Source organism: Equus caballus, chromosome 6 (assembly GCF_041296265.1).
Source record: "Equus caballus isolate H_3958 breed thoroughbred chromosome 6, TB-T2T, whole genome shotgun sequence".
In the NCBI taxonomy this organism is placed as follows: Eukaryota; Metazoa; Chordata; class Mammalia; order Perissodactyla; family Equidae; genus Equus; species Equus caballus.
In genome coordinates, this window is record NC_091689.1 from 65,414,945 (window position 1) to 65,433,222 (window position 18,278).

The 18,278-nt window shown below is 39.5% G+C and overlaps 1 protein-coding gene across 2 annotated transcripts in view; it reads right to left on the reverse strand.

The window, feature by feature from the left end:
• Positions 1-5,306: 5,306 nt before the first annotated feature.
• The window catches only part of TM7SF3 (transmembrane 7 superfamily member 3), a 36,174-nt gene continuing 23,202 nt past the window's right edge, over positions 5,307-18,278 (reverse strand). Inside the window, exons 7-12 of one of the 2 annotated variants that reach the window (XM_001502786.6) lie at positions 15,062-15,148; positions 13,684-13,764; positions 12,975-13,127; positions 9,811-9,908; positions 9,057-9,219; positions 5,307-7,718 (exon numbers count right to left, since the gene is read on the reverse strand). In XM_001502786.6, coding sequence (XP_001502836.3) covers positions 7,456-7,718; positions 9,057-9,219; positions 9,811-9,908; positions 12,975-13,127; positions 13,684-13,764; positions 15,062-15,148 — 845 coding nt within the window. In that variant the 3' untranslated portion in view covers positions 5,307-7,455. The remainder of the gene's footprint in view (positions 7,719-9,056; positions 9,220-9,810; positions 9,909-12,974; positions 13,128-13,683; positions 13,765-15,061; positions 15,149-18,278) is intronic. The other variant, XM_005610993.4, reaches the window with a different exon arrangement.

An 18,278-nucleotide genomic window follows, 5' to 3' on the forward strand; every position in this document is an offset into this window, starting at 1 on the left:
ACCTTTTTTGACTGTCAGGATAAAACAAGGGTACATTTTTTAGTGAAATATGGATGAAGAATAATTTCGAATTGGAATTTGAGGGGACACTTTTTTGTTACCTCATTAGCTGCCTCTCAGTCTCCTTTGTTCCTTTCTTTCTGCTTCTTGAGAGCCACAGGACTCAGTCCTTATTCCTGTTCTGTATCTGTACTCACTTCCTTGATGATCTCACCAATCTCGTGAGTTTAAATACCACCTGTACGCAGATGACTTTCAAATTTACAGCTTTCACTCGACGTCTCATTAACTCCAGACTCATCCAACAGAGACTATCCAAGAGATATGTCAAAGTTAGGATGTCCAAGCTGAACTCCCCATCTTACTCTCAGATCTCTCCATATTCTTCCCCATCTCAGGTGACAACTCTATCCTTCCAGCTGCTCAGGCCAAAAACCTTGGTGGCATCTTTGACTCCACTTCCTCATATATCTTGCATCCAGTTTATTGGCAAATCCTGTCAACTCTCCCTTCTAAATAAATCAGAATCGTACGATTTCTCACCATCTCCACTACTTCCCCTGGTTAAAGCCACATTATAATAGTTCTAGAGTGAACAGATTGAGTTCGAACTAAATCTTAAAATAGGGAAACCGTAAATTAAATTTAGGTAATTTAATCTAAATTATGGATGTTTACTCAGTATAGTTTATTATATACTATGGCTTGAAGATTCTAGCAATGGGAAGAAAAATATGTACCTAAATTTGCCTAATAAAAAGCTTAATATAAGAGAAAACCCACTGTTTTGGAGTAACCAAAGCCTGCGGAAAATTCACTATGTTGAAGTCAATATCAGTAGGTAGAATTGGACCCAGAATAAAAATATACTGATCTCAAAACACAGGATATACTTCTTGAGTATCACACACTGATAGGAAGGCTATATTGGGCTTTCTATAAAACTAACAAAGCTGTTTAGAATCTGTTCCCTATGATGTAATCTACACAAAATTTGAAGTATATTATGAAGTACATCTGAAAATAAATACATAAATAAATACAAAAGAATCTGTTCCCTATGAGCTTGTGCCTATCATGGTTGTACTTAACCCCAAGCCTCAGCACACTGCTTTTGTTTGCACATACAGTTGAAGATGAATAGAGTTAGCCTTTGGCTACTTTAAAATGAGGATTTGTCACCTTTGTCTCAGATTTCAGCACCACTCAGTGGTCAAGAGCTCAGTCCTATTAAATAGAAGCCTAATGTGAGGGGTCCGCCGGGTGGCACAGTGGTTAAGTGTGAATGTTCCACTTCAGCGGCCTGGGGTTCACTGGTTCGGATCCCAAGTGCGGACATGGCACCGCTTGGCAAGCCATGCTGTGGCGGGCGTCCCACATATAAAGTGGAGGAAGATGGACACGGATGTTAGCTCAGGGCCAGGCTTCCTCAGCAAAAAGAGGAGGATGGGCAGCAGATGTTACCTCAGGGCTAATATTCCTCAAAAAAAAACAAAAAAGTCTAATGTGAGATCAAGTGAATGAATTTCTCAAATGTTAACTTCTCCTAGAATACATTTGTTTTAAGACCTATCTCAATGACGATAAGGTTTTTGTACCTAAGTTCGTGTAGACTCTAGACATACACAGAATACAAAAGGTTAAAAATATCACTGTCTTTATTCAGTAGAAAGAAAATGACTGGTATATATCATTGAAGGAATTAGGAAGGAAGAGCTGGTCTGGAAGAAAAGTTGATAGTTCTACTTTTGGAATGGAAGATCGTTCTCTGCTGAAAACCTTTCAGGCATGAACAAGATGAGAGGTTTTTTTCAGAGAGAAGCAGGCTTCAATCCTGTCCCTGAAGTTAGTCTTCCAGAACCCTAGGCTCAGCCCTAATAAAACATATATTTTAGTCGTTTTAAGAAATTTTGATACATGGATGGTCTCCTCCAAATGAGACAGTTGGTTTATTTAAAAAAGGAGTTGAGGTCTAGTTCAATTGCTGAAAACAGCCCATGGAGAACTGGGGAGCAAAGGCACACTTAGTATGTCTCACTAGCTTCTTCCAGTTGCATTCATTTTCTAATCCTCTACCCCCTTCCTCAGAACTCCCAGATATAGGCATCCATGCTCTTCCCGGTGTGCCCACTGTGAGTTCAGGCTGGTCGGAGCACATTCAAACTAGTCTGAGCAATAGAGAATCCATTGGCAGGAAGAGCCATGGACCTCATGTGAGACAGAATAAGCCTTTCAGCCCTTAAAGATTTCAAAGTAAAAAGGTAATTGTGGCTGTTCTTTAACCTCCTTTCAAGGGAAGGAGTTCACCCTGCGGGCAACAGTCATGTATATTATATGTACTTATTACGTATAGGACTCTGGAATAGGAGTGATTTTGAGGACCACAGCTTGTGGGTCACTCAGGTGTTCTGACGCGCCTGCCAGGGAACAGTTGCTAAATTCTAGGGTCTTGGGAGGAATTGAAAAAGAAAAGTAAATAAAAAAGCAAGATGTGCTCTGTGCAGTTCCATAGTACAGTTAAAATTTAACCAGGAAGAGAAGACTGGCAATAAAAATAGAACTACCATGTGATTCGGCAATCCCACTTCTGGGTATATAGCCAAAGGAATGAAAACAGGATCTCAAAAAGATACCTGTACTCCCATGTTCAGTGAGGCATTTTTCACAATAGCCAAGACATGGAAACAACCTAAGTGTCTGTCAATGGATGAATGGATACAGAAAAGGTGGCGCATATATATACAATCAAATACTGTTCAGCCATGAGAAAGAAGGAAATCCTGCCATTTGTGACAACACGGGTGGACCTTGAGGGCCTTATGCTAAGTGAGATAAGTCAGAAAGAGAAAGACAAATAGCATATAATCTCACTTATATATGGAATCTAAAAAAAGCCAAACTCCTAGTAACAGTGTAGAATAGTGGTTACCAGTGACTAGGGGGTGGGGCAACTGGGGAGATGTTTAAGGGTACAAACTTACAAGCAGTAGATAAGTTCTGGAGATCTAATGCACAAAATAGTGATTTTATTCAGCAATACTCTAAGAGTTGCCAAGAAACAAGATCTTAATGGTTCCCACCACCAAAAAGAAATGATATTTATGTGACATGATAGAGGTGTTAGCTCACGTGATGGTGGTAATCATATGGTAATATATAAATGTATCAAATCAATCTCATGTACAACTTAAACTTACACAACATTATATGTCAAATTTATCTCAATTAAAAAAAAAAAAAAAAAAGACTGACAACATCCTGTCTGGATCAGCTGCTCAAAATGCCAAAAGCTGAGAATGGGAGAGCTGACCCCAGCCAGCACCAGAGCGAAGGGTTGTCATGACTGGCTGGACACACAACTAAGACTCCTCTGGGGTACATGCAATGCACTTAGCCTCCTTGCGGTTTGGTTACTCCTACTCATCCTCCAAGTCTTGGCTTAAATTGTCACTTCGTCAAGGAATACTTCCTCCGCATCCCAGATTCCACCCCCCACTTCATTATAAATTTTCATTGTATATTGTCCCTTTTTTGTGTAACTATGTTAGTATCTGTCTCACTTATCACTCTCTAAGCCCTGAAGCAGGGACCAGGCCTGCATTGTTTGCCATATTCTTCCTGGTGCCCATGGCAATGCCTGGCATTTAGGAACTCAACAAATACTTACTTACTGAATGAGTGAAGGTGAGATGCAAGTCAAAGACCACTATCATTGGATTATAACTCTTTTTAAAATTTTGCCTCTTGTGCTCATGTAACTTGATCCAGACTTGCCAACCTCCCCAGTGTAATCACTGTATGGGTAGTGCCTGGGTCAGCCCAAGTTTCCATTAACTTGAGCTCCTCTTTACCACAATCTCATAAAAAGAGAGGTCCTTGCAAACACACTGGCCAAACCACCCAGTGGTCTCATCAAGCATCAGGGTAAAAGGATTTGTAAAGCGTATTAGTCTGCTCGGGCTGTCATAACAAAATACCACAGCCTGGGGGCTTAAACAACAGAAATCTATTTTCTCACAGTTCTGGAGGCTAGAAGTCCAAGATCAAGGCTGGTTTCCTCTGAGGCCTCTCTCCTCTGCTTGCAGATGGCCACCTTCTCACTGTGTCCTTACATGGATTTCACTCTGGTGTCTCCTATGTTCTAACCTCTTTTTATAAAGACACTAGTCACATTGGATTAGGGCCCACCCTGATGGCCTCATTTTAACTTATCACCTCTGAAAGTCCTCTCATCAAATACAGTCACATTCTGAGGTACTGGGGGTTAGGGCTTCAGCATATGAATTCTGGGGGGACACAATTCAGTCCATAACAAAAAGGAAAATACCGACAGCCTCTTTCCCAGCAAGGGCTGTGGCACAATGGGAAAGCCCCAAGAGGAGGCTCAGTTTTCAGGAAATTAGAACCAAGAATTCTGGGATTTTAATGAAGGTTAATAACAGGCATCAAGTATACCATCAAGGAGTGAAATTTGTATCAAAAAGATCTACACATATGCTGCTGTGGAGACAAAATATTTATGGATAATGGAAATTTTGAGTATTATATACTTTGAAATGAATAAGAAACGGTCCGTCAGAAAATTAACTTGGAAAAACATGTTTTCACTGTGTAAAATTAACTCCCGAAAAGAAGAGATCATGGCAATGTTAACATTAGGAGCTTCCTACCAATTCACCAGAAGAAAATGGAAAATAATCAACGATTTACATTTTCATGATGATAAAGCACATTTGGATAGAGAGTCAGGCCTCCCACATTTTCATCTGGCCACTGTTATTTGATAACTGTGATTTCATATAATTGACTCTTTGGTCAGGAATTCCCTCAGGTATAAAATAAAAAGGGTCAGATAATGTGATCTCTGAAGTCCGTTCCTGGTCTAATATTCTAGCAATTTCTTTGTTAGAATCAGTTTTCTATCCCACCTTCTAGAGAACTCAACTGGTCTATAGCACTGGTTAGCTGCTCTGGTTTGGCACCCTCGTAGCTAACCTGTAACAGGCTAATCAGAACCAAAACATTTAAAGACTAGTATAACTCGTTTTCTGGTAATATTACTACTTTTCTTCAGTTTGACACATCCGAAGTGCTAATGACACCAACACAAATTAATCCACTGATGACATCAGCCTTCCTGCTAACAAAGGATACAAATTTTAATACATTGCCCCAGATTTCCTTCATTTCCTATTATTTCATTCCTACTTAAACTGATTTTTTAAAATAAAGAATTGTTTGTCCAGATTAAATAATTTTGTTTTTATACCTGTCAAACTGTTTTATAATAATGAGTCTTCTTAACATTTTTTTCAAAATAGGTATTTATTATTTAAAAAATTATACAAATTGGTTTATTACTCACAAATTATCATGAAAAGTTTTAAACAATTTGTGTCCACCCTCCAAGAAAACTGTTCTGTCTTTACAATCTTCACTGCCAGTGCACTTTGATGGTATCGAAAATAACTCACAAACATTCCATATAACTTCGTTAGAACGTACAAAGATATGGAAGAAGCCAGAAGCCTCGCAGTGAATTAGTTTTAAAAAACGAACATTTTTTCTTCAACTTTAAGTGTCACTGAAGTTATATAAACAGTGAGGATTACAGAATAAACAGTAAATGAACACCTGTGTGTAATTTTTCAAAGCAAAAATGATTAATTTTCTATTTTTTCATTTTGTTTCAGCCTTTCCGAAATACTTTTAAAAGCAAAAGCTGAACATTTTTCCAGTTAGTTGAAATTTCAAAAATCGACTGTACCTTGAAAAACTCTTAAAAGCAGCATCATTTAAATAGTGGTTAATTCACAAATGTGTATGCAACAACCACAAGCGACCTCAGGCATGTCAGAGTCACCAGCTTAAAATCCAAGACAGAACTGGTGGCAGAGGCTCTGACGGGTGAGAGAAAAGGCCAAGAGGATAGGTGGGCAGCCAGGGCCTCCAGGTGCTTTCTCGTGGTGGAAAAAAAGGGTAGAAACTGACGTGGGCCAGCCCAGTAGCGTAGTGATTAAGTTCACACACTCTGCTTCGGCGGCCCGGGGTTCCCAGGTTCAGACCCCAGGCACAGACCTAGCACCGCTTGTCAAGCCACACTGTGGTGGCATCCCACAAAAAATAGAGGAAGACTGGCACCGATGTTAATTCAGCAACAATCTTCCTCAAGCAAAAAGAGGAAGACTGGCAACAGATGTTAGCTCAGGGCCAATCTTCCTCACACACACACACACACACACACACAAAACAAAAAAAAGCTGAAGGGACTCTCCTTACAGAATCCAAGGCCCTAATTAAAAGCTGCTCCATTAAACACTTGAATCCTTTTTGACTCCCTCCCCATCACTTTAAAACACAGATGGTACAAAGGCTTCATATAGAAAATAAATCTTTTGAAATTGCATTTTACATCAATGTTAATAACAACTAATTTAGCAGAAAGAACTACAAAATGCAATCTTTTTAAAGGTTTCCTTGTTAAGGGGACTACAGATTAAGGTAGTAGCCAATTTATTTCCTAAAAACAAAACAACTCATGTCATCGACTGCAGTTAAATTAGAGATCAGCTGTCAACATTATTTTAAAAGGCCTTGAAAGAAAAAAAGCAAAGGCTGTTGTTTGGAATATAAATAAATCATCCATATAAAACTTCTATTATGTATATAAATTGACCTAGTTTCAAATAATTGAAAAATTTAGTTATTTAAATTACCATTTTAAGCAATAAAAGGAAAAGACAACGGGCACCTACTGAACTATATACTTAAAAATGATTGATATGGTAAATGTGCATTTTACCACAATTAAAAAGAAACAAAATGGGGTACCTTTTGATAATATATGATACTCAGAAAGATGCAAGTAGTCATCAGACTGCTTTTAGTAAGAAAATCAGTTAGTTCTCCTTCTTTTGTCCTCTGAAGTTCAAAGGCCCAGTATCAAACCCCTAGACTTCCAAACACAGTGGCAAACAAAGATTCAGTCTAACACTTAAATAAAGCACCTTCTGTGCCCCCGCCCCCCAAATTTAGACAAGACTCGGGTGAGAGAATTGTCGAAGGAGATAAAAAGAAATAGCAGGCCTTTACAGGAGAATCATTGTTTTTTAATTTCTTTCTTTTTTTAGTCTATTTCAAGGAATTTCAAGGAATAAGTTGATCATATATTTGTAAACCAAAAGGTAATTTCTTAAGTATTTGGGAACAAGGAAAAGCCTCCTTACCACCGACTTTTTGGTCATCTTTCTCACTCTCACTCAGAATTATCGTCATCTCCCTGGCATACCCTTACCATATACCAATAAGGACAGCACAGTGTTGTGCAAAGCATAGAAACCTGTTTTCTTATTAGACTTGCACCGGAGACTGCTGAAGCAGGCTAGCCATAAACACCAAAGCAGACGCGGTGCCTGAGCTGTATTTCAAGATCACACTGACCAAGCCCCTTGGCATCTATAGAAGCAGGGGTGTTCTCTCTCCGGCTGGCTGTTCCTTCTGGAAGAACTCTTTGATCTGGGTTAATCGGCCATAGAGCCTCTCTCGCAGTGGAGGGATGTGGTAGCTGGGGTCCAGAATGTTCGTTACTCTGCGCTCCCTCTCTCGCTTCCACAACTTGTATGGGTGGGGAGGAAAGATCGGTTGCCCTCTTTCTCTTCGAATCTGCAACGTAATTCCACTTACAGCCAGCATCCCCCAGACTGCCAGGATAATAAAGTCTAAAAAACAGTAGAAAAGCACAGTTTGAACTCTTATATTTTAAAACCTAACACAGATCCAACACTTAACCTTTCATAGCCTCAATCTGTGTCAGCCTTTCTCAGTAATGTTAGACTTTCTGGTGAATTTGGCTATATGTACATTTCCTCACTAACAAACCAAGGACTTTTCTATTACAGGCATAAAGGTTGTAAAGGAATCAGCTGTTTGGATCCTTGGCATTCGGGTACTTTATGACCAGTGCCATAGGCATAGTTGTCTGTTGCGTTTTTCGGGGTGGGGGAGGGCAGGGATCTAGATAACCTCACAAACGTACATCATGGAACAGTAGGCACCGTCATGCTCTTTTTTCCCATTCCACTCTATATGGGGCCCCACTCCACTCATATAGAGGGGATATAGAAATGCATAAAGAGATTCAACAATCTGGACTGAGCCTCTAGTAAAAGGCTTGGCAAAATATTGTCTTGTATGTAAAACTTTCAAGACACATGGATTTCAAGGTCTCAACCATCAACCTCTTACTCAATGAGGGCAGGCTCATGATAGCAGAGGAAAAGATTTGTCCTGAAATATTCATAACAATCATGGCTGTGCTTATATATCTTCAATTCTAAGACATGCTTTTCCATCCTCTGTATTTTAACATTTCTGAAACCAACATATCTTACAACCTTTGTGAACATTTAATAGTCATTTTTTTCCTTCAAAAAGTCAACACAAAATCTTTAACGGTAGAATCTTACAATTGAGGAAACAATACACTTCATGATTGAAAATGACTTTCACTTTCAATTAGCAAATTATGTATTTCTTTAAAGGAGAGAAACAAGAGAATAACTTAAAAAATCTGGTGGTCATTCTCCTCTCTCATCTCACCCCAACCCATAAAGTGCCAAACAGCTTTACTCTCAACATTTTTCTCACAACTGGGAATTGACTAGGTAGACCTAAGTAATCCTGGTTTAGAAATTTCTTAACAAAGTTCATTTAGCAGATTTTTAGAAGTATGAACTTCAACTTCTTATACATTTAAATTCTTTTTTTATTGAGGTAACACTGGTTTATAACATTATATAAATTTCAGGTGTACATCGTTATATTTCAATTTCTGCATAGACTACATTGTGTTCTACTCTTTGCTCCTATGACCATAAGTTATCACTGAGAGGGCTCTAACAGCATTTGCATGGTGTGAGTTTCCTTCTTTTGTCTAGTTAACCTTTTTTCAATCCAGTTAACCTCCTTTCAAACTAGTTACCATGTGCTCTTGTTAGCACAGGTGGCCCAATATTCCTATTTGACTATCACTCTGGTTCCTGGATTTAGAGTCTTACCATTAGTTTGAAAAGGCACATTTGTGAAAGCTCCGCGGAAATCCGTGTTGAGTGCTCTCTTGAGTACATTCAAAGTGATGTAAGAAAGGCTTGTGTACAAGTAACTGTCAACAGCCAAGACTACCGAATAGGAGCCAATGAACCCACAAGTCAGTATGTTCAGCTGTGGAAGAATGAAAGCGTTTAGGAGTCACCTCTGGTAGAATAAGAATAGTTTCTAACTCGCATCACCGGCCTCAGTCACATGGAATCACTTCCATTTCCTCAGGACACATGAAAAGGAACCAAGTCTTAGAGCTGTAACAAAGGTTACCTGAAAAGGTAAACTGACAACCACCTTCAACACTCATTGTGAGTTCTCAAAACAGAGTTTACCTTATCATAGAAAATATTTTCCCTGTGAAGGAGCTTCAAGAATGAAGTCTAATCAGATGAAGAACCGTTCTTCTGGAGAGACAGCTGAAATGAATGATCCATCAGGTTGTTGCCTTAGAGGAAGCCCTATCTTCTCTGCTCCCGCGGTTAAAAGCATACTGACAGTGATGACCTGCTCCACTTGACGAAAAAACACTGTGTGATCATTGTAATTAGAACTTCTCTTGCTTTCATAACAAGGCTATTGAGACTCAGTGATCAGATACAGATTATCACACAGCTCTCCCTAGTGAACAAAACATGCAAAATGATGCCATAAGAGAACAACTGGAGGCCTAGGACAATATAATGAATAAAGCTAACTTGATGAAACACTTACTATTCTTAGGCAGCCCATGAAAACTACTGGAATGAGAACAGCTATACAAGAGAAGGTCACCCAAAACACGCCATCATCACGAAAAATCTTCAGGTTTCCTGAAAAAGCAAAAAGAAATCAAGAGTAAACAACAGGTTCACCACGTTAAGGTTCATTTCTCAACAACTGAACACAGACATACATCAGAGGTTCAGTGTGACAACCAGGGAATGTGTTGGCAATTAGAAATGAATTCTGATTTTTTTCGTTTAATTGGCAATACAATCCCATTTGAAGGGTGTGTCATAGAAGACTGGGGGGTGGGGTGGGGGGCGGTGAATCAAGCAGGTAAATCCTCTGCATTTATTCCCAGGATAATTTAGAAGAAGCTGGACTAGTCCAAGCACTTCCGTTCCCTAGCCGGGATGCTGGGCCTCCGTTTCCTAACTCATAAAATGAGAAGACTGAATCACTTCATCTCCAAGCTCCAAGTCATCCTTTCTAGTTCTAAATTTCTGTGATTTCATGATTTTGTACTGCAAAGTAACAAATACAAGTAAATGGCATTCAGAGTTAACCATATGAAGTCCCACCCAATAGATTTTTACCATCACAGCATTTCCTGCCTAGCCAACTGGAAGATGGCATTTCCTCATGCATCAGGAAAGACAGGAGCTAACCGCCTGTCTGCTCCTACCAAACCCTTCTCCAAAATGCAGCACACCTTGGGGTGACCCAGGACGAATGTAGTAGAATTCCTATTTATAAGTTAAGTTTAAAAAGCAAGAACATAAGCCTGACAATTATTTAATACTGACATTGGCACCATCATCCAGTCCAGCTAGAGGGGGCCTATATCCTGAGACTCTTACATCCTGGAAGAGTGGGAGTTCCGTGGTAAGTGGATCTGACCTTGGGATCCCACATTCTCAGAAAGTGAACTGCAACATGCTGCAGCGAGGTGAATTTATGGATCATATTCTCCAGTTTAACTACACTAACCTTCACAAAATACACATGTGGCTTTAAAAGAAAAAGTGTTTCAAGGAATCCAGGGACTAAAAATAGTAGTTATGATGCAGGTATGTGAAGACTGACCCTTTTGGAGTATAACCTCTTTGCTAGCTACATAACAAGGTGAAAACAGTAGATCTGAGAGGTCAGCCAAATATTTTTCCAATTTTAATCCTTAAAAAGATGAGTCTGCAGGGGCTGGCCCCGTGGCCGAGTGGTTAAGTTCGCGCACTCCGCTGCAGGCGGCCCAGTGTTTCGTTAGTTTGAATCCTGGGCGCGGACATGGCACTGCTCATCAGACCACGCTGAGGCAGCGTCCCACACGCCACAACTAGAAGACCCCACAACGAAGAATACACAACTATGTACCGGGGGCTTTGGGGAGAAAAAGGAAAAAATAAAATCTTTAAAAAAAAAAAAAAAAAAGATGAGTCTGCAGCCATTATCATTAAGGAGATATTCACTCTAACTGTCCTTGAGCAAGCAGATAGTTCCTAAGTAAGCAGATTAACTACTAAAAGTTCTAACCTATCATTCCTCCAACCCTCCAATCATTAACAAAAACGGAGGGAGCCAATTAAGCAGTATTTGATTTAGCACATCTAGAGTAGGGCCCTGGATCTGCATTTTCAACAAACATCCCTGTGAATCTGTCAGTTAGCCAAGTCTAAACAAAGATACTTTGCATCAGCCTATCTAGAGAAAAAGCCACCTGCAGGAGGGCCTGTGGGAATGAACTTGGCTATAGGTTTGCTACAATCAGAACAAAGGGCCTTAGAATGGTCAGTAATCACACAGGCTGTCCTTTCTTTCCAGTCTATAAAATAATCTTGAGAGAGCCAACTGTACTCTTGTTATATCCTATGTTCTCAAGAGTTGACAGCCTCAAGAGACAGCCATTCTTATATCGAACATTTCCATCAACTATAATCTGATGTTGTAATATAAGAACTAAACATTATCACAAGAAAGAAATAACCTAATGGAGTACCTTGGAATGCAGGTACTTTGTTTTGCGTTTTTGACAATAATCAGGAAATGTAAGTTAATATACAACTGCAAAGTGAAGGGGAGCAAAATATGCCACCCCAAAACGTGCCACTTTGACATGTGGATTATTTTGAGCTGAAGGCAATCAAGACCCAGAAGATTCAGGAAAAACTTTTCTCTCTTTTAACTGCCTAAAAGAATTCAAACAGGAAGCCTGGCCCAGAAAGAGAGCAATTATCAGAGATAATTTTCTTATCTGAAAGACTTAACCTGCACAGCAGGGCAAACATCTGCTTTTCCCATCTTTCTGTGAACTGTCCTCCCCCCCTTTGAAGCCCCAGGCCCCTATCGCATTCCTTGTAGCACAGGATGCCATATAAGCCTCAATTGCCTGACTGCCTTTGGGTTTCATGTTTTTATGGGGCTCCTGTATGTACCAAATTAAATTTGTCTTTCTCCTATTAATCTGTTTTATGTCAACTTAATTATCAGATCAGCTAAAGAACCTGGAAGGGTAGCAGGAAAATCTTTCCTCCCCTACAAAAGAAAGTTCACTTACAAGTTAACCAGATTTTAAAAATAAATGGAAATTGAATTACTTAAAAAAAAAAAATCCCCAGAACCATCCGTGTGCTACTGCCCCAGATGACTACAAGTAGGTACCTCAGGAACACCTGGGCTTTGGCAAAGCGTAGGGGTGGAGGGTAGCATACAAGAGAAGACCAGGAACAAAGCACCAGGTTCCCCAACTCAGCTGCCATCAGAGCAGCCCCACGTCTACCTGTGGGATATACCGGGCTTCTGCTGAAGAGTCACTTGAAGAACGAGTTCAAGGGTTCAAAAAAATAAAAAACCACTGTTCTGCCATATGTCAAGAATCTTCTTTACCTCCATTAATTCTAACTAACAGAAACATACATACACCCCTTATCACCACAAACAGGTACAAAGCTACCACTAAAAACATTCTAAAATTTATCTGGTACCGGGTGCCTTTGAGGAAAGAAGGGTTCCTATTTGTAATGGCTCTACCTAAAGTGCCACATCATCATTGCAAATTTCCAGCACTCTACAAGAAGGCCCCAAATCCCTGATGAGGCAGTGTTTGTACCAAGAGACCCCAATTAAGGTCTTTCAAACAATGAACTGAACACACAAAACATTAGTTACGCATCTCCTACCCAGTGGAGTGAAAAAAGTCACTGACGAGACGAGGAAGCCCAGCACTAGTCCAACACACAGCATGCAGAGCAGCAGGATTCCAAATCGCCACCAGGCAGCTACCAAGAAAATCCCACCAACGCTTCCAGCGATGGCTGTCAGAATCAGACGAACTGCACAAAGGGAGAAGATGAGCTGTTTGATCAGAGGCAGCTTTTCTGACCACACGCTTTAGACACAGAGTACTATGACCAGAGCCTGCCTTAGCCTTTCTGTTGGTTAGGCACAAGGGCTCTTCAGTGGTGCCATGAAACCAGCACAGGGAGGCCCTCTCTAGGGAGGGCCCGGTCTGAGATGTGGAAACTAGCCAGGGAGCTAAACCTCCCAGGACTAGTGACAGGTGTGGCTTGGCACAACCTATAAAGTGGAGCTGAGGAAGAAGGCATGACAAGCATTCTGTTAAATGTGACAAGGAAGGACATGTTTACAATCAACATGGCCCTTCATTTCCCTAAGTACCAAGGAATTCACCATGCAGATTAAAAATCCAGAAGAGAAGGCCTGAATGAGTGGTTTAGAAAAGATGTTTAGAGTTCAGGTGGCCCATTATTTTACAGACATAATAGGATATCACACACAATATTGGTCAAACTGTAGAAGGAAAGGTGGAATGTAAACACAACATCTTCCTTTTTGAACACCCAATCAAACCATATTATTTTCACTTACCATCATACTTAATAGGTGTCAGTCTTGTAATCAGTACATAAAAGAAGAATCCCATGAAGATAAACCCTATGAAGAATAATTCTAGTAGCAAACCACCAGGAAAAGAAAAAAAACAACACAGGCTACGGTTAGGTATTTTTTCTACAATGCAATGTAAATATCTAATCTATAAATACATGCTTAAGCTCTCAGAATTTATAAATTAGGGCATTCAGAAACAGTGACCTACAAGAAAGGAAAAATTTAGAAGTCATTGGGAGTAAATATTATTAAATGGAGATAATATTAAAGTCTTAACTGTAGGATACACTTTCTTGTATATAGGTCAATTTTAATTGTTGTTAATTGTTAATTTCATAGCGCATTTTAACATATTTATACTTCCCTCTTAAAACAAGAATAGTACTGCTGTCATTGTGTCTGATCTGAAATTACACACTAAATTTTAATTTGTTACTTGAGCAAAAATAAAATTTAAAAGGTAAAAAAATATAACAAAATACTCCAAAGCAAATTGTAACTTTTATATCTTCTTTTAATTCATCCTTTCCTCTTTAGGATCAACTATTGTCTTCATCCATTAAAATACCGTGTAATATCTTTGGGATGTTGCCTACAATTCAACTCTTTGTTATAGAATCATTCTACACTTGGAGGAATTAAATATTCCTCACAATATTGTCTTCTCAATCAAGAAAAAAAGAGTATTAATGGAGGAAAAGGAGTTACTATTTCACACAATTTATTAAATCAAGAGTTTTATGAGATCCGGATTACATTCACTCTTCCCTTGATGCTGCATTACACTCCTTGTTAATGACTTAAGTAAGGATTTCTTTAGTAATTGCAAACATTAGTTATATCAAAGGCAGTCCAAAGAATTCAAATCAATTCAGTGAGCATAATTTATGCTCTACTCCCCCCACGGGGTTTCACTGAGCAAACTGTTTGCCGTCCGAACCTCCCAGGACTGAGCAGACAATTCAATCTCACTGTACATCACAGCCCTGCAGCCTGATTTATATGAAAACACGTCCATCACCATCACCAAAATCTATTTTTGCATCGACATCCTGCTTTCTAACCTCAGTTATCTTTAGGCAACTAGCTGATCTAGCAACTGAAGAAGTTTGCTGTGCAAACCAAATTTTATTCCCCTCTTAATCAGAGGAGGTCGCACTCCATGGTTGAGAAAAGAGAAAAAACAAAAATGCAGAGCAACGAAGTGGAATCTTTACTAAAAGAACCCAGCCACAAATCTATGGAGCTGGTGGAGATAAGCAGTTGCTTACTCTCCTGACAGGTCATAAATTCCCCAGAGGCATTTAAGAAAAAACACCACGAGGTATGTAAATAACAACTACACCAGACATAATACCTGTTTTCCAGAATCTGTGTCCAAAGAAACAAATGAAGAGACCAAGCAGTGCAAAAAGAGTGAAGAACACTTTGGAGGATACTCTTCCTAGAAAGAAGGAAAATTTAGGGGACAATGCATCCAATGTGATACTTTGAATTTAATTAATAGAACAAAATTTCATGAAAAAAGCAAACTGAACTGATAATTGATTCCATACATACATATTATAAATTTATTTTTAAAGTACCCTTTCCACCCCTAATGAATTCTTCTCTGTGAACAATGAATATCAATGGCTGCTGCTGTAACAGAAAGAGGAACCAGGCAATTCCTGCTCCCTGATAGGGGTACACAGCACTCTATGACATATTCAGGGGCCGGGGGATGGATGGGGGAGAGGGAGAGTGTGCCTAAAATGAATAATTCTGTTTATTCACCAATAAACTGCAAGAAAAAAGAAAAAACTGCAATAAACTGCAGAGGGAGTGAGAACTATGGATTAAAAGAGATTTAAAAGACACGTCAACTAAATACAATGTATAGACCTCATCTCAAACCTGATTCAAACAAAAAAACCTGAAAAACAATTGGGGTGACTGGAGAAATCTAAACACAGGCCGTTAATTTGATGCCATTAAGGAATTACCTTCAATATTTTTAACTGAAATTTGTGTTGATGACACTGTGGCTATATTTTCTAAAAAATAGTGCTTATCTTTAAGATTTATATACACACATATATATATACTGAAATTTTGTGAGCAAAATGATGGCCACGAATTTGCTTTAAAAAAATACAGTGAGAAAAGAGGGAAGGGAGGCAGAAACGCAGGTGGGTGTACAGCTGAAACAACATAATGGCCTTGAATCAAAATGGTTAAGGCCAGATAACTGGTACATGAGTTCAATGAATAATACATAGTTTTAACCAAATACAAATTTAACATATTTAACATATTTATTATATTAACATATATATTAATATTTAACATATTAACAAATTTAACATAAATTAACAAATTTAACCAAAATACAAAGCTTTAACCAAAACTCACATTAAAATAAAAGGACATGTTATCATGCCATAAGTCAAACATGAACAAATTACTACCAATCTTCATCACACACCTTGCTTTGGGGAAAAATGTAGCATTATAACGAACAGTAAAGCACAATATGCTTCATGATGGCAGAGTCCCAATACCCACCATCCTTAATAGGCATAAACTGAATAAATGATTTGAAAGATACAGCTTATTGAAAAGAAAAACCTGCTCACGAAATTCACCACCATCATGACTCCTTTGAGATAAGCACAAGAACATAATCCCTAAGCTAAAAACAAAACCAAAACAGCTATACAATCTCATGTGAAAAATATTACAAATCTACCACAAATCAAAACACATAAAATAATGAAGAGAGCTCAAATGGAGACACTATGAAGACCTACATTTAAATAAGAAACACAAGACAGAAGATAAGAATTTGCAGGGCATAATAGATACCTACACATCAGCTTTTCTGAGAACGAAAAGCCCAAAAGGAAGATGAAACAAAAGATAAAAAGTCACATTCTGCTTATTTCAGACCTGTGGTTGATTGCTGTTCTATAATTCAATCTTTATACCAAAAACATGAAGTTCGCTGAGATCATTTTTTTCAAATGAAAATTTAGGGGAAGTTTCCAGCAGGTACAATCACCAAGATAGCAAGGTCTTCCCACCCAATAAAAACTGACACACACAGATATTCTGCCACGATATTAGATAGCAGAGAGGAACTAAATAGAATCTCTTATCACAGTACCAGGAAAGGAGAGAAAAAATTACACAAATAAAATCAGAGAGTAGAGAAGGTTTCATAAGAAGTAGAATCTAGAGACAACAAGAGATGAAATAAGCAGTCACTTTCAGGGGCAATGAAGACAAAGGGGCAAATGGAATGGGAGGACAGAAGAGAGCCAAAGTTCAGGGTGCCTTTAATCATCATAGCATCATTATGGGTTACGGTGCATAGGTCAAGGGTTTTACTTAAAAGGCAATGTGGATACACCCTCCCTTCCGCCAGCTCAGGAAAGGCATCCTCGTGTGCGCCAAGCTTGAAAATGAAAGCAACAATAGGACCACCATCACAAGCGGGGTTCAACTTCGAGTTGGAGGAACAATAGGATCAGAGCTTTCCTTCTCCTCAGGCAACATGGAAAGACAGGGCCCTGGGGCTTTCTGATTAGGGGGGCTCTGGTGCAGAGGCTTCAAGGGAAAGAGAATGCAGGAACCTAGACAAGATTCAGTCTATCAGTGAAAAGCACAGAACTCATATATCCGCCCGGGTCTCTTGCATTGTCCCTCTCAAGGATCTGGAGTGTGGCAGTGGAAGACTGGGTGGGATACAGCCTCAGCAGAGGAGAAGGAACCCTAATCCCTGGCTCCAACTCAACTGATAGACTTCATTCTGCAGAGCAAAACTCCTTGAAAGAGCTATTTGAGCTCTTCAATTTCTTTCCTCCTATTTGTCCTTGAACATGCTCCAGTCAGGCTCTTACCCCACTGCTCCTCTGAAACAGCTCTCATGGGCACCAATGACCTCCGTGTTTGCTAAACCCAATGGTCATTTTTCAGACTCTTTCTTAGCTGACCTACCAGCAGCATTGGACACAGTTGATCACTTTCTTCCTCGAGCTTCAAAAACACTCACTTTCCTTTACCACTCTGGCTGCTCCTTCTCAGTCTCCTTGGTGGAATCTTCACTTTCTTGACCTCTAAACACTGGAGCACCCAGGGCTCCGTACTTGGACCTCCTCCCATTTCTACATACTCACTCCACAGGTGATAGCATCCAGTCCATGGTCTTAAATGCCATCTAGTTAATCTGATGATTTCCAAGGTAATCTCCAGCCTAGACCTCACCCCTGAATTCCAGTCTACGCATGACCAGCTGTCAGTTCAACATCTCCGCTGGAACGTTAAACAGGACTCTTAAATTGAACGTGTCCAAAACTGAACTCGTGAAATGTCCTCCCGAATCTGCTCCTCTGACAGTTTCTCCTACCTCAGTGAATGGCAGCTCACTCTCTCGCTCTCGTGTGTTCTCTCTCTCTCTCTCTCTCTCTGTCGTTGCGCAAAAACAGCATTATCATTTACATCCCCTTCTCTCAAACCCCATATCAATCCACCAGCAAATACTACTGGCTCTATTTCAAAATACAAGCAACCACTCATTGGCTAAGTCTGGG